We start from the raw sequence: 16,991 nt of genomic DNA, 5'->3' as shown, positions 1-16,991 counted from the left end.
CCCCCCCCCCCCCCCCCCCAAGACAATGTAACGTGTGTCATATATATAAAGAGAGAGGTTTTTTATATTATTAAACGGAAATGCTTCAAACTTAATGATCTACTTTTCTTCTAATAATGAAATAAGAAATCAAGAGAAAAAAGATAAGTAGCATCTCAAATGGTGAGTCAACAAAATGACTCAGACGTGATTTGGTGTTTGTTGTAAATCTAAATTCCAATCAAAACCACCCAGATCTTTTCATGTGGAAAATATCTAAAAACTTGTAAGATTTGAGTGATGAAGTTGTTCTGTAAATAAAATATGAGACACAAAGGATCCTCCAGAGCTTCACCAGCACCACTTAAGGGTCGTTAGAGGCCAGTGTTTAAAGAAATATCACCGGCAAATGTCATCAGAGCACTGACTTAAAAAGGCTGCTTTTGGATTAGACAAGAATAAATGGATCTACATATACTTATCATAACAATTAACCTGTCGCTGTCATTTAATGTTCACGAACACCCTAGCCATATTTGTAATTTGCTAAATATGTCTTTTAGCTGTGTAAATATCTAAGAAATGTAAATTCATTATGCAAACAAAACCCAATCTGCTTCTATTATACACCATGACCACGCCCACTTAGGAGACAGGAAGTGTGTACCATTTCAACTAATAGAAGATAAAACGAAGGACAACAGTACAGCAAGAAGAAACTTTTTTTACCTTCAGAAAAAAAGAGACCCCCTGTTCGTCCAGCGACAGCAGCATAATAAAACTCAATCAGGTTTACTCTGTCCCGTAAGCTTCTTTGAGGAAGCTCGTCTTAAAGTTTGGTGCAACATAATTTATATAGTTTATTTAAGTTATACCACAATTAAATCAGGTTTAAAACTTAATGCTAAGACAAAAATAAGACCAAAAGGTTGTGATATACAGTTGTCTGAACCATCCCTCTGTGATAACTAGCAGGGAGGAAAGAACAAACTTAATTCAGCTAAATAGTTGGCAGTGGTTCAGATCTGCGTGGCAGGGGTGAATTAACTTACAGTCACATATCATCGGGCCTCATCTCACACCTCACTGAGCATATGCAGATGAGATCGAACTTAGATCATGAGGGGCCATCAGCAGCCTGACAGTTGGCTGGACATAATGCTCGGTTATTATTTCTCTTTATGGCATGCTGGGAGGGGAGATCAATAAGTGGAGACACAGTGGTAGCCTCTCGCTGCAGTAGGTTGACACTTCATATCAGGTTTTAGTGTCGGCTACTCCAATAATACTGAGCATATCTTTTCTTTCGAAGACAGTTCTCTGCATGAAGTGAGCTTTCAAGTTAATGAAAATGTTGGATGTCGCCACTGAAGCCCAGCAGTTCATCACATTTGGTGTTGGGCCTTTGATGGATGTGTGCTATGCATTATGTTTGTTGCTCGCCTCCACAGTTTGTCATTGAGTTGTGGCCACTGGCTTTTAATCTACCGAGATATAAACTACTGTGATACAGGGGACACTTTTTGATACTAAAAAAAAGTGGGCATAGCTGGCAAGCTGTTGCGTCTTGCACAGGAGATTGAGGGCAACAATGTTTCAACATTGTCATTAAATAAGCAATGAACTATGAAAACATCTTATATGGAGATAATTGCAGGTGGGTTTTCAAATCTCGCTTGTCAGGGATCCAAACAGTGTCGCCTGTTTGATGGCAGTCAGTTGGCATGTGACACCTGGGCGACGCCTCCATCGGTCCCTTTTTTTCTGTCAATGCTCTCCACCTTGGCAAGCCAATGTTGATGGTAACTCTGTTTATTCCTCGCTCTGCCTTCTTGTGAATGCCAAATGTGCTCTTGTTTTTGAAGTTTCATTGTTTGTAGCCATCGCTCATCTTTCCTTTGTTTGTTCGGTCATAGTAACTCTTTACTGAGAAGTAAATGAAATCATTAGTAGTTTCTGATATTGTATACATCCGAAACTAAATGGAAAGTTCTCAGTTCAGTTCTGAAACATCTCGCATCCTATGACAGGATACAGAGACTATTTGAATGTAAGGTCAATCATTTAAATAGAAATGTTAATGAAATCATTGTTATTTAATGCAAATGTCTTTCAAACTACACAACCCTGAAGTCTTCTGACCCAACCACATGTAGCAAACTTTGTACAACTCCCTATGGAGCCCCAAGAGGCTTTAGATAACTTTCACATAGTACTCCCCTTTAAGATCTGAAATATCGGCATCAGTATTTGCCTTTAAAAGGCGGGCTCTAGTAGAGAACGCCGCTGTGTTTCAGTGTCGTGTTGTTGGTGTGAGGAAGGTGCTACCTGGAGAAGTGCTGCTGCAGTGACACCATCTGCCGCCCACCCTGCTGAGACTTAGCCCTCTCCCTTCTCTCCACGCCCAGATGTTGTTTGTTCTCCAGCTGGGGATTATTATTATGGATCAGTCTTGGTGGCGTAGCTGCAGGGGAGAGGAGTAAACACAGTAAATTTGTTGTTAATCTTGCATATTATAATCCCACTGACGATTTCAAAGATACAGACAGTACATCTGTTCATTTCCCTTTCCCTCTTACATCTATGTTTTAAAAAAAAGTTTGGAAAAGAGCAGGACCTGTGCAGAGCATCTCCTTCCTCTCTCCACCTCACACACTAGTTTTGAATTAGTGTCGACATACGGGTTTACCCCACAACTGACAGGTTAGGCGAACTCCCTTCTCTCGACTCACATTTAAACAGGGCCTTGGGGTAAACTGTCATTTTGGAACCAAATACCTGTATATATATTTTAAAAATGAAGAAATCAAGGATGTCATCATACTGCTAACGGTAGCAAAAGTTCTGGTGTTGTTCATATTATAATTACCATATTGCCTTATGGCTAGTCCTTTGGGTGTTTACCTGTCTGAATATTACTCAGCTGAAAAACAGTTGTGACACAAAAGAATATTGGTGTTTCAGTGGTCTGTTCTCGTTCTTCTGCTGAGAGTAAATGTGAATTGAGCAAACCATATTTGTGTCAATCAGCTGCACATAATGACCCTGATAAACCTGCATCGCTATAGTAGGGAGTTTTCATTGTATCTCTATGAATTACTCTGTGCTTGTTAAATCCTTGCTTTGCATCAACTTAATGGGAATTTACACGTAGTGTCACTCTGTGGAGGGATATGAAGAGGTCAGCAGAATTGCACATCAAAATGAAAATGGTTGCCGGTCTGTTTCAGAAATAATCAGTCAGCTGTGGCGCAAGTTTTTAGCCACAGGGTTTGTGACTCAGTGAATCAGTAACTCCACCATGCAGGGCTTCAGTACAGGAAGAAAATAAAGAATTATTTATTGTACTTTAATAGATTTTTGAAATAGATTAATCTCAATTCACACTATAATGAATGAATATAATGTGTATGATTTCAATCTTGTGTCAGATTGATTATACATCTACATCAGCTAGTACGACTGTAACTGCTGTCACCAACCCTCTACACTTTTGTCACAGCAGACATTTTGTCACAACAGGAAAAGCACAGGTGCATCTAACATTAACAAAGCATGGCTCAGTTCCTTCGTGTCCTAGAAAGCTATACAAGTGAGCAACATGCACAATGCCAGAATCCTAGAATTAATAAAACAAAATATCAAAAATAGCCAGTATTAATGGTAATAATTACATGTGCTGTTGATGATACACACACATCAGAATGGTTGCTTTGTAAAAGGTCTATACAACTGCTATGATTACTAGTATTGCTGCTACTATTGTGACCAGAATGCTGAATGAATGCTAAGGAAAAATAATCTACACATGTGAACTAGCCACATACATATAGCAGGGTTGCCGAAACTGAAACAATCCTTTACAGAATTAACAGTCAACCTGTCCACCCTGAACATGGATCAGGGTCATTCAATTAGTCATTGGAAGTATTAAATAATCAGTCCGATTTACATATATTTTTCTTTCTTTTTGAGAATGAATTCCATCAGATTTTCCCTCATTTGTCTGTCCTTCGTCCCAGAAGAGCATGTAAACACAGTGAAGAATAGCTGGTGTACTCCAACAATTGTTTGAGTATTTTCATTCTTTTCATGCAAAGGGAAGGTCAAATCTAAAAAAGCAAAGGCAAAATTTGAGGGACCTGACACACATGTGAACCCTGAATCTGCACTGCCATCTAGTGATGTTTGCAGATTACTGCAGGATCACTGCACAGTCTCAACATAAATCATTTCAATGTTCATCCACCTGTTGTCCCCTCCTGCTTTGAATCCTGAGGACCTAACAAAGAGAGCAGTCAAATAGTTCACATGTTCACAAATAGTTCACATGTTCTTGCTAAGAAAAAAAGCCTGTTCACAGTTTTTTTTTCATTGTCTCACGAAGTAGCTAACTGAAGCCTTTTTTTTTTTTGCATGTTGCTGCTGTTTTGTTGTAAATATAGGTTTCAAGCACATGAAAAGGCATTTTACTTCATTTTGCATCGTCATAGCAGGAACAGCACAGGTGAAATTACTAATGATAATGATTTATATTTTCAATTCCAGGTTCAGTGTACATTTGGGCTCACTGTCTTTGCTTACTGGGACACTTAATGCAATGGAGCCTTCGTTTAAGTTATAAGTTACACCTGTGTTTTGTCTGCCATAACAAGTGTGCTGTAAAACAGGACCATATGACTGAAGCTGTTAAGCCACATTGTTAATTAAGTTACCTATAATGCCCAAATGCTTTTTCCACCTTGTTCTGAGAAAAGTCATCTTCCAGTCGACAGCACACAGTATAGTCTCCTAATGAAATTGCCAAAAGTAGTAGTAGTAATGGTAGTAGTAGTAGTAGTAGTAGTAGTAGTAGTAGCGGCGCTTTATTTCAGTTCCTATTAATAATTTTCTAAAAAGAATGCACGTATAAATAAATAACAATACGGCAATACATTTAAGGGAAAACCAAAAACTATTGACCAAACAGCTGTAGGCTGAAGCTTAAGCTCATTCTACCCGTTTTACAACATGCAGCCCTTACACGTCTAGGTTTAGTCTACAATCAAAACAAAGTTCCAAACGTTCCATGCACAATAATAATCATGACTTTATTCCACAACCACCCCAAGATATAAATATATTCTTTAATATTTGGCCGATTACATATTTCCTATTCCCCTAAATAAATAATTTTCTCATTTCAAACAACCTCTGAAAAGAGAATAGCATGCAAGTTAATAAATAATGCGTTGGTTGGTTTGTTGGTTTCTGTAGCATGAGAATTTGATTACTGTTGGTTTTGTGCGTGTTTACCTCCGCACGGTAGTGTATTGTATGGAACTCTGATAGCACAAGAGTATATATAGTAAGTTCTGATTTAAGGTATCTTTGGTTTTATATTGGAACGGTTTTGGAGATATTTTGTTTTTACGTTATTTATGTAATGCTCAAGCCATAACTTTTCAAGTATGTGTTGTCCCAATAGTTGGCCAGTAGATGGAGTTCTTCATTCATTTTCCTCACTAGTCTTTCACCATCTGAATTTACCGCCTGCCTCCTCGTATGTTTGTCTGTTCTCCTTACAGCCACACTGTAACAGAGGAAACAGGAGAAGTTACACCTGCCTGCCTGCCAGCCAGATTACACCTCAAATCAGAGGTGTTGGTATATTTAGCTGAGTCACATGTCGCCTTTAAATGAGTCGTGTGACACTCTTTTCAGAAATCATACATTTATTTATTCACCCTTCACACCTGTTAAACAAAATTGATCCACTGTTTCCAATTTGTCCAACAAATCCAAAGTCAGAATGTACAAATTTAATGACAAAGAAAATGTCTAATTAAAAAAGTTTTTCCTCAAAGACGTATTATTCTCGGTTAGAAAATGATTTGTAATAAAACAAATTGCTCATTTTGTACAGTGACTCATTAAAGAGTGGGTGTCTCATTTCTCAAATAGCAGATACATCATTAAGAAATGAAACACTTCAAATATACCCACGGTGTCACTGGGGATGTATGAGAATGTCAAGACATTCACACTGTTTCAGTAAAATAACTAAACTACTGTAAACACACAGCATTATGTGCCAATGCCACTGAGGGAGTCCATTCTTAGACTTCATCCTCTATTAATAAACAGTGACACGCTGTTCTTTGGACAAGATCTCACCAGTGTACTAATTTAACAATTAACAACAGAGGTCCATTTAGTTTATCACAGTGGTAGGTTTCATTCATTCATACATCTCAACTGGGTAAAGACTTAGAGATATAAAAAATAAAGGATTTTGTCTATGAATCAGATAATAGATAAGAGTATTCACATAAGAAGATGACAGTCTATAAATACTATACAATATTGTGCATACATAAAGTATATTAATGTGTAACAATGCATGTTAGTTGTCAAATTAATGTAGTGTAGCAAGAAATGTAATATTTCCCTGGATGAAGTCGAGTAGAAGCCCAAAGTAGCGCAAAATGGATCGGCCTACCTCAAAAATAAAGTACAGGCTCTTTTCAGCATCTCGATATAGATGATGAAGCAACTTGAGACAGCGCAAGCAAATTGACAAAAGAAAAGCAAGTGAAGAAAACATTTTTGCCACTGATAACACACAAAAAATAACAATTTAAACACAAGAAAACTGAGAAACAGATTCACCAATTTTGACAATGCATACGCAGCATTAAGAGACACGCTGGAAACACAGAAACCACAAGCAAATACAGCTAGAGACCATCTTTTGATGTGATCACACCAACCGCGACACCGAATTAGACCAGCTCTGACCACACCCATCTTTGAGGTCAGCCTTCATTTTGGTCTCAACACCTGTAATATTTTGTGACTGCATCCTGCACAGGTGCGACGCTATTGTCCGTGACAGAATCTGTCCACAGGCAGACAGACATATAAACACCTGGTAAAGTACTCGATGACACACACAGACTCAGAAGGTGAAAATAATGCCTGGCTTGCTGTCCCTGCTGGTAAAAATACCATCAGAAGTTTCCTGGGGAAACAAAAAAATATTATTTTTCTGTTCAAGCGTCTCAGTAAATCATGACTGTGTGACAATGAGTCAGCATGAACAATACCAAGACCCTGAAACTGAAGCAGCTTAGTGGAGTTCAGCCAGCATTAATTTTATTCTCTATGCCTGTAGAGCATGCCTGTGCTTTACTGTGACGTGTGAAAATGTCTACCTTTAAAGAGCAATACTACTAGAAGGCTAACGCTAGGCCATTATATCCAATTCAATTTGAATCCCATATTCAGACTGTTAGTCAGTGAGTTTTTAGAGCTCTTTTTGATGAATTCAGCTGCGTTCTCCACTTCTAGTTGGCTTGTGTTTTTGTTCTTGTAAATACTTGTACCTTGAGCTCTCTCAGGCTCTGTGTTATACCTTTGAAGACAGGTTCTTCTATATTTGGACCTTCTCAATTATTTATTCATAAAGAGAGGGAGAACATAATTAGTTACAGGTTAAAATAGAAGGGCACTTGGGTAGTGCAAACAAACTAAATAAAACGGGTTCCTCCGTGGCCCATGCAAGCCCTTTCTGTTGTGAAAGTCAGGCCAGTAGTTATATCCTAATCCTGCTGACAAACAAACAAATCAAACCGAATACATAACCTCCGTGGTGGAGGCAATAATAAATATCCTGACTAAAACAGCAATATATCAGCTTAAAAAATGTAAATACTTCAGGTTACCTGTAAATCTATTTAGCTTGTAGCTTTATAGCTATTTTGCTTTGTTGTCTACAGTCTAAACAAACTGATCTGAGTCATCTTTAAAACATTTTGCTGTCCTATCTTTAATCTGATTGTGAACGTTACGCTGATCACTAGCCTTCCATTAGATTACATTATTCAGTCCACATTAGAGCCTTTGTTACAGCCCTTAAATATCCTGAGAGCCGTTTGTGTTTCTCTGCATCAGTGTCACAGAGACAAACAGTTAGACATTTACTTTTCAATCACAACGACTGGCAGAGAAAAAACAAAGCTAGAGTGTGTTTACTTTTACCTTTCAGAGAGGAAAGCACTCCGGTGTAAATAGTGTAATTGCACGTCTTCCTTGTGGGTGGGTGGGAGGGTAAATTGGTGTAATCAAGGCAGCAGCTCAGCCTCTGGCATTGATGTTGGAATGAATTAGGACAGGACCTCGCTGAGATTTCGCCCCCTGGGTATCTAATGAATACATACTTCTCCCCCAAATCACATCCTGCTGATATACTGGCGAGCCAGTCTGAGTGAGTGTACCGTACAACCCACACTGGGAAATGAGTAGGAAATGTAGCTTTCACAAGGAGCTGTACTTTTACACTTTCAAACATCTAGCTCAGGATTTTCACACAGACAACTGATACTGAGAACACCAGGAGAATAAACAACGTAACATTACATGTGTTACGTTTTTAACTCATTTTCACAGCTTCCCATAAGTACAGCTAGAGAATGTAGAGCATGTTGTTTGAAACTTATTCCCTTTGTTGAATTTATGTCTTTCTGTACTGTTCAGTTTATGCACTCCTGCCTCTCATATACAGAAGGCTACTACCATTCGGATACAGATTTACTTTGTAATTTGACCTGTCAAATTTTCTCACTTAATAAAATGTAAATTGTAGCACTTGGTTAAAAAACAAGTTACGTTTTTTTTTTTATTGTGGTCCCCACTGTATTTATGTATGGAATTTAAAAGCAAGACTAAGAATCTACGGCCACGCTAGCAGCTCTGTGAGGCTTATGCCTGATTTATTATGCATTCAGTGCATGCTGCGTCAGCGAGGGTCAGTGCACCTGATGCAGATTGTCGAGGGCTCACACCGGGTCGTCTCTTTTCAGATAAGCTAACAAAACCATTACATAAAAAGTGGTTTATTAACAAAATCTTTGCCATAACCCCAAGAATAAACCTACAAGGACCTCATGCCTATTTGTAACTTAAAAACAGAGATGATTTGAATTTTTTTTTTAAAACTGAACATAAATGTGTGTACCAGATATTTCAGTAACAACCAAAACGTCAACCTTCCCTTGGCACAAGTGGAAAAGGGATTACCAATGTCAGTAATATTCATCGACAGAGAACTTTTGAGATGTACAAAGTTCCAATCCACAGATGTTGAGATATTTCACTGAATAAGTGTGAATGTCATCAGGGCATCACAAAAATGATCAGCATTTTTCCCCTAAGGGCCTGAATATCTGGAGCAAATGTCAAGAAAATCCCTCCATCAATTGTCAAGATGTCCTTTACAAAAAGCTTATCGTGGCAATACAGGAAAAGTCAGGTATCACAAACATCAGTCGGCTTCATCCTCTGGGGACCATGAATGTCTTTATAAAATGTCCTGGCAATAGTCTGGACTAAAGCGGTGGACCAACATGGTCATGAAAGGACACGTTCAATATTACAACAAGTGTGTGCAGCATTAAAACACACACATAAACTGCAATACCTGCAACAACTTCTGTCAATGTCGAAAAGGACTCAGAAGTTTTAACTGATGGATTTGCTAACACAGAGTTTGCAGAGATGATAACCAAAAAACAACAAATAATATTAATTCAAAAACAATGCTTTAGCTGAAATGACTGAGATCACGAGCAACCTGTGAGGTGATAGATTTGACGAAGTCACAGTGCTACTCCTGTCGCCTGCATCTGATGGAGAAATACTGAAATGTCCAAAAACAAATGAGAAACAAATATAAACAAAATAAGTACATAATAAATGAATTCATTATGTCATTAACATATTAATTTAATTCAGTGCAGTATCGGAGTGGGTTTTAAATTATCTGGTAAACATGGAAATTTTATGCATCCCTCTTCCTTTCATTCCACAAATAGTCCTTGGATGAGATATTTTTAGCACGAGGCTATTTTTTATGCGTCCTTGATGTTGGAAAGGTTCTAACTCACTGTAATGCTGTTACCATTCTGTCGTCCCCAGTCTCTTATCTGGTTCTGCAGTAAGTCTTTACGGAACAGTCAAGTTCGATCTTTGATGAAGAGCTATTTATTACAGATTTGTTTCATTCATTTGAACGTTTATTTATTCAGGGAATGATTCAGCTCTTTCTCAGCTCCACCCTGCTGAACACTGTCATCAGACTTAAACCGGTCAATTCTAATATTGAAAGTTGTACATTTAAATTTGATTTATGAGTTTCATGCTTCTTTTTTTAATGCCACAAAATAGCAACAATTCATATTTTATACAGAATTGTCCTGTTGTTATATTGGCTAAGCTCATTAGAATCTAAACTTGCACTAATCAAACATGTTTCTACTAACCATTAATACAAGAACCACATCATGTGAAAGTAGTCCATCAGAGTGGCACACACATGCACACACACACACACACACACACACATGCACACACACACACACACACAATTATCATCCAACGCTGCAGCTCTACCTTTTTAGCTCACTGCTATGGTTTTATAGTTCACAGATACAAACCAAATACATCATGTACTAGACAATAAAAGCCAAACGAACATTGAGGCTATCATTTCAATTTGGCAGTTTTGGGCCACGTGGGAGCAGAAAAACATCAAAACAAGTATGCACCGTCAACACCACCAAGGTGGTTGATGTACTGTAGCTTATGTGCTAGCAAACAATCGACTGTTTACATATCAAGCAGACACGGAGGAAGATTAGGAAATGAACAGTGTTTCTGGCCACCAGAAACACGTACGCACAAAAGCAATCAACTTGTAAAGCTGCTCAAAACGACATTCGGAGCACATGTATTGCCTCCACACGGCTCTCAACATGGCGACGATTGAGCTGGCCATTAAAGCTGATTCCAATGTTAATTTGAAAACGATTCATTACTGCTGGTTAAGGACTTCTCTCCAATGGATTTTCAAACGGCGCATTAACCACTACTTACCCATGTTTTCCTGACCACTGTGGAGACTCCAGCAATAGCCCTCCCTGTCCAAGCCTTTCTTTAACCTTTAGGCTACCGCCGACCCCTTTTATGCCACTGCACAATGCCATCATCCAGCCGCCCAATCGAATGCATTAGACTATCTGCTTCAATGCACCAAACATGGAATAGATGCAGCAACAGACAATGGTCATCCTCTTGCCCTGAGCTACTCTACATCCACTCCTGTTTAAAGGAATGTTCTACATCAAGGTCAGGTCAGCCCTGTTGTTAAGATACTACTTCTCAGATGTCCCCTTGAATGAGGCAATCGACTCGTAAGTGTCATCATATGTTGAGGAGATAAGTGAGGTTATAGCTCCTGCAGTGAGGCAGGATTATGAGAATTAACAAACCCTTATTTTTCAAACTGACTGTCATGTCAGCGGAGCAATTACAATGATGTGACAGATTAGATTCTGTTTAGCATTTTGTTTTGCCATGAGGGACAGGGCCTAGTTGTTCACTTTTCTTTGTTCACTGTAAATCACAGCGTTTTCTCAGCTCTCTGTTAAGCCACTTCTCCTGTTAACTCTTTATGCTGGAGATTTCTGTTGAGCTACAGCACCATGAGAAGTCTGATAACCAGTCGGTTAAGTGGTGACCACTGGAGGTACTGCTTGTACTACTGTCAATAGCACTACACCTACACAAGCAAGCAAACAAACAAACTGTAAATCAATCCCCATGGAAATGATTAACAACAGATGTGTGAGATGACATGTAGGCCGCTTCTCCAGATGCTGAGATCATTCTTAAGTGGAGCTATGTTTGACATGACGTGACTAGAGAGGGAACATTTTGGACCCACACAATGAACAAATCTGGACCACATTTAGAGTCAAGTTGCTGCTGGCATTTAAAGGGCTACAATAAGACATATGTGGCATTGATTGTATCATCATTAAGAAGGCAAACATGCACAGATTACCAAAATTGGTATCTGATGCCAAGTTGGACCAGAGTTTTCAGTCACTTGACATGCAGATGCATGTCATCAGATGTGAGCTTTGAGCATCTAACTCAGGTGTTAAATGCACACTGAAGAAATCTTTTCATTTTCGTAAATCTTGGATTTAAGTCTCAAAATTCTAAAATTGTAAGCTCACTCACCAAGGTATTTGTGAATGTATAAAGCTGCCAGTATGCTTCTTCAGAAGTGCTCGTAGAATCCTTTAATAACTTCCGAAACTCCTCCCCCCACACCTTTCTGATATTGAATTAGAGCGGACTGTGTCCGACCATCAAATTATAAAGCAAGGAACCACAGTCGGTCTGTGGGTTTGTGGATATATCCTTTGCATATCTGGACCACTGCTCATTCGATCTCCTTCACACTTGGCATGTGCTTCGGACCCAAGGACGTGCAGTGTTTGGTGCAATTTGGCCATATGGTGGCGCTCTAACAATAAACGTTTGAACTGTAAATCTCAGAAACAAAAGCATTTTTTCTATCCATCTATCCATGTATTCCCATTTGCATCCAGATAGATTGTCCTCCATTTTAAATTGTGTTAAAATATGTTTTTTTTCGCTACTCCTACTGATTTTGAGCAATTGTCACCAAATGATCAAGATCATTTCTAGATCAACCTGGAAAAAGCTACTTTTCAGAATTTCTGCTTTTCCAAACTTTTTTGCTATGGCTGACTCACAAAGTTAGGTCAAATACTGTAGGCAGAGCTGATATAAAAAAGTCATATCATTTGAAGCTTTGTGCTATTGCAACCACATTTGGTGGACATGTGTCGACATGATGTCTGGGTGACTATGACAATAGGTGGGACTGTAGCAGCATCATCTAACTTTAAAACAAGGAATCTCTGTCTGTCTGTCTGTCTGTAGACTGTCATCCCATCGACTTCACACGTGGCGGGTGCAAGCAGCCATACCGCGGTTCTTGACGATGCTGCAAGCAGAACTTCTGGGGGCCAAGCAATTGGTCCTTTTGGGATGGTCACACGCTCCCAATGGGTTTCTGCAACTTACTGAAGCCGACATTCACACCCAATTCACAGGGTGATTGGCCAGCTGTGAGGAGCTGAAAAAGTTGCCCGAGGTTTGAACTTCTCTTGCTAGCTCTTTGTTTCAGTCTTAACACAACTGTTTCTGTCACTTGGCACGTGAATAACTGAGTGCAACACTATGAATGTCCGTCTGAAAATGTGCGCCATAATCCCCATACGGTGTCTTGTCCTCCCCTCTCTATGACGGCTGGCTTTTCACTCCACCTATGAATGTAGCAGTTCGGAACAACGATGAACACTTCTGATATCCGATGGGGTCGGACAACACCTCGTACAAACTAGTTCATTTCCAGCATAACCCTACATGTGAAACCTGATACTGGTAACATGATGAGCGATACATATAAAACAAGCTTACGCTCAGCAGATTTACAATCTCCTGTGATATATTCAAACTTCATTCAGTTAAATAAACCCAAATTAAAACTGGCTTTCTCAAGCTACTAAATCAGCATCAAATGGAAAATATGCAAACTATGGCATCGCAATGACAGGACTAAAGTCAGCATCCTCCGCTCCCCATCACATGACGTGTATTTACTGAATGAGATGCTCTTTGCTCACCTATTGCCTGTCTAACATCTAGTCAAAATGTCTGACCTCTGGTTAAGTAGCACCCACTACTATCTTGTGGTTGGAGATGTCCTGATCTGTGATGTGTGTTATTGACTTCTGTAAGGTTGCTGGATTAAGTAAAAATTAGATGAACTAAAATGACCTGAACTGAACTGTACTGACTAGACTGAGGAGGAAGTGACTATGGTCGAATGTGTCTTCATCAGACAGGCTCAGATGGGATCCAGCTGAATCATATTGCTTTATCTTCCCCAGGGACACATTTTCCTTGTGTCCATTTCCCCTCCAAGCAGGACGAAGCCAAATGCTTTCAGAAACCAAGAAGACTTTAATAAATGTTTTATTCAGGTCTTCTCAGCCTGTCCTATCCTAACCTACTTTCCTCAGTACTTTGGGGAAAGCGCAGTTACTTGTTGCTCACCATGATATCTCCTAGGTCATGCATTATACATGGAGCTATTCTGCATAGTGCATGCACACAATATGGCATCAGTTCATCTTCACAGTCACGCCATGGTACTGTTTGAAGCCTCTAAAAGGAACTCCATATATCCCCCCCACCCCCAATTTCTGTGTCCAAGAGGGAGCAGGCACGCGTGTGAGAAAATAGAAATTGGATGGACGTGGTCATAGTGATTTGTAATGTATTCATGCAACACACAGGCACGTGCACATACAAAACCCATCAGCCTGACATTTGAGCGTGCATGTCAGAGCACGGCATCCTTACCCTGGCAGTGGCTGCGTGTATCCACGGAGACAGATGTCAGCAGAGGTGGCAGGTTGAGCGGTCTCCGCCGAGGTGTAGAGCATTCCTCGTGCGCATCACATTCAAAGACCACCGGAGGGGCGGTGCACGGCGAAGAGCCAGGACTCCACAATCTGGGTCAGTGCTGCTGGAGCCATCCTTATGATGAAGAAGGTAGCCACAGAGAGGAGTGCAGGCGTCACAGGCCCACATGGATCCTAGCATCCAGCCACCGGTCGCATCCTCCGTCTGCAGTTATTTCGCATCCGGATGCAATGAATCCCACTGAGACTCAGACGGGGGAAAATCCATGGGGTTCTCACATCCACACACGACGAGAGCTTTCTGCTATGAGAAAATAACCTTGTCTGCACGAAGCATCGCCGCCTCAGTGACAGACTCTCCTCGCATTTCTCCTCCTCCTCTCTCTGCCTCCGCCTAATTCACTGCTTTATCGCTCTATTTCTGTCTTTCTCTGATGCTCACCCATATTTCCACTTCACTGCCCTCTCTCTCTCTCTCCCTCTCTCTAATTCTCAGCTGTGTCTCAGTGCTCTGCTCAGCCTGTGCCCAGAGGATGTTGAACATGTGTTCAGGGTGGGGGTTGGGGACAGCTGACTTCATAGGTGGCACGCTTACTTCCCACACTGATAGGTTAGGGAGCATGGCACTGTGCGCTCACATTTTGGGCACAGCAGCATCTAACTGGCAGTTGCGTTAGGCAAAATCAGCTTGGCCTCTTTTTCTTGTAAATGTTTAGGGTTTTTGAATCAAGCATCTGAGCAGTCGTAGTTGGGATTAATGGCTGTGATTAACCGTCATGCTGTACTTGATTGCAGGAAATCTGTGGGCTAGGAAAGTAACGAAGGGAAGGAGGAGGTGATTTCTATATGTGACATGATAAAATCACTGCCAGCTTACTAAATAGCCCTGCAGGAATGTCAGATGTGGGGGGAAATAAATCTTATAGGCTCAGATTCTACTGAAGCACATGAGTGTTTTTGCTCCCGCTTTACCCAATCTGCCTCTTTCTAGACAGACGAGACACATTTCTCTACATTATATACAACAGGAGCAGAGGGAAAAGAGAAGATGTGGGAGGCAGAGTGTGTAGGGGGGAAAAAAATGGACAAACAGAGAGAGGGGGGAGAAAGGGCGAAGGAAGGAGGAGGGAACAGAGAAAGCAGCAGGAAAAAAAAGAAAGAGAGAACAGAGAGCTTTGGAATATTTATAGCAGGCTGGAGACTGATGTAAAGAAATAAGCTCCTCTATTTCTGTGCTGTGACACACACGGTCGCATCTTGGATGGTACGCTGTCAGGCTAAGTCATATCAAAGGGATCCTATGGTGCTTCTGCAGCAAGGATGCAAATATAATGCAGCTGCATGCAGGAACATACAGGTCTTTATTGAAGCAGATTGCACACCGAAAAATAGATTTAGGCTTCAGTGGGAAAGTGTTTTTTAAATGGATATTAACTGCGGAAGGGAGTGCACTTAATCATGGAAATGATGACCTTGTGACAATCATAAGAGCCATTAGACTGAGTCACATAACCCACAAGGTTGTTTGGCAGGGCGGGGACTTTTGGGAAAGATGAAATTCCCTGATTTTCATTTATAGTCTTCTTTTTCCTGGGAAGCAGTGTGTCTGTTGTCAAAATGAGAATCAAACGCTTTTCACTGTTAGCAGAAGAAAAATGAGTCGAGTCGAAATGGACTTTGTATCCAAGACGTGATTTTGCTTGCAAATTTAGAAACGCGTGTGTGTTTGTGGAGACAGGATACCTCTGGGCTTATGCTATGACCTAGATTAGGCCTTGATGCTCCCAAGCCTGGCAGGCTGAGTGTATGTGTGTGTGTGTGTGTCATCCATAGAGTAAATGCGTTTGCACGTGTGTCTAGATGCAGAAGAGAAAGTGTAAGACAGCAGAGAGGAGAGAGAAAGGATGTGTTTGTGTGTTTGTGTGTGTGAAAGGGAGGGGGAGAGTTGCGTATGTACGCATGAAATGAAGATGCATGGCTGCGTTGCTTTTGCGTCTAAGAGCCTCAGCTGGATGATATACAAAGAGGTGAATGTTCACACAGCAAGAGAGTTTATTCAATGCACACATTGATGAAAATTGCACGGCTTCTGCCTCAAAGGGCAACTTTACGTAACTTCAAATGCAGAGAAATGCACAGAGCATGATGAAAAACATTTTTAAATTCAGAAATTGACGCCAAAGCATATTAATCTGACTGGAGGATTTTGTGAATCATGCTACCTTGGTTAGTGCGTAAAGATTAACAGATTAGCGCCCACTCTCTGCATGTAGATTATAGGCAGTTATTGGCTCTGGCATCACTGATGTCCTGAACATATGGCTAAAAATTTAACATCAGGATTTGCTTGCTTTTGAAACTTATGCTGACCTTGCCTTTGTGCCACATCTATATAGCCCAGGTTATTATTACCTAATGACTCAAAACCATACCTCCTTGCCCCATGAATGTGCTGCTATTCAATGCATTATACTGACCTTATGTAAGAAATGAGTGGAATCATCTCGCCCCAGATAATTTCTGACCTGTCCGCTGGCCAAATTCGTCTCAACGTTATTAAATTGTTTATCATCTGCATCATAAGCTCACACTGTGTATAGACTTTACAAGATGTTTGACTAAATGGTAAAGAAATAGATAAATAAGGATATATATATATATATA

General features: G+C 40.3%; 1 protein-coding gene across 1 annotated transcript in view; it reads right to left on the bottom strand.

Annotated features, from left to right (window-relative positions):
* LOC116395511 (nck-associated protein 5-like) overlaps positions 1–14,348 on the bottom strand; it is a 54,852-nt gene extending 40,504 nt beyond the window's left edge. The window contains exons 1-2 of the mRNA XM_031869454.1: positions 14,266–14,348; positions 2,308–2,443 (exon numbers count right to left, since the gene is read on the bottom strand). Of these exons, the coding sequence (XP_031725314.1) occupies positions 2,308–2,336 (29 nt within the window). The 5' untranslated portion in view covers positions 2,337–2,443; positions 14,266–14,348. The remainder of the gene's footprint in view (positions 1–2,307; positions 2,444–14,265) is intronic.
* Between the last annotated feature and the right edge of the window lie 2,643 nt (positions 14,349–16,991).

This window comes from Anarrhichthys ocellatus, unplaced genomic scaffold (assembly GCF_004355925.1).
Source record: "Anarrhichthys ocellatus isolate YVR2014 unplaced genomic scaffold, GSC_Weel_1.0 scaffold47, whole genome shotgun sequence".
Lineage (NCBI taxonomy): Eukaryota > Metazoa > Chordata > Actinopteri > Perciformes > Anarhichadidae > Anarrhichthys > Anarrhichthys ocellatus.
The sequence above is the reverse complement of the archived record's forward strand: the minus strand, read 5'-3'. Positions and strand labels throughout refer to the sequence as shown.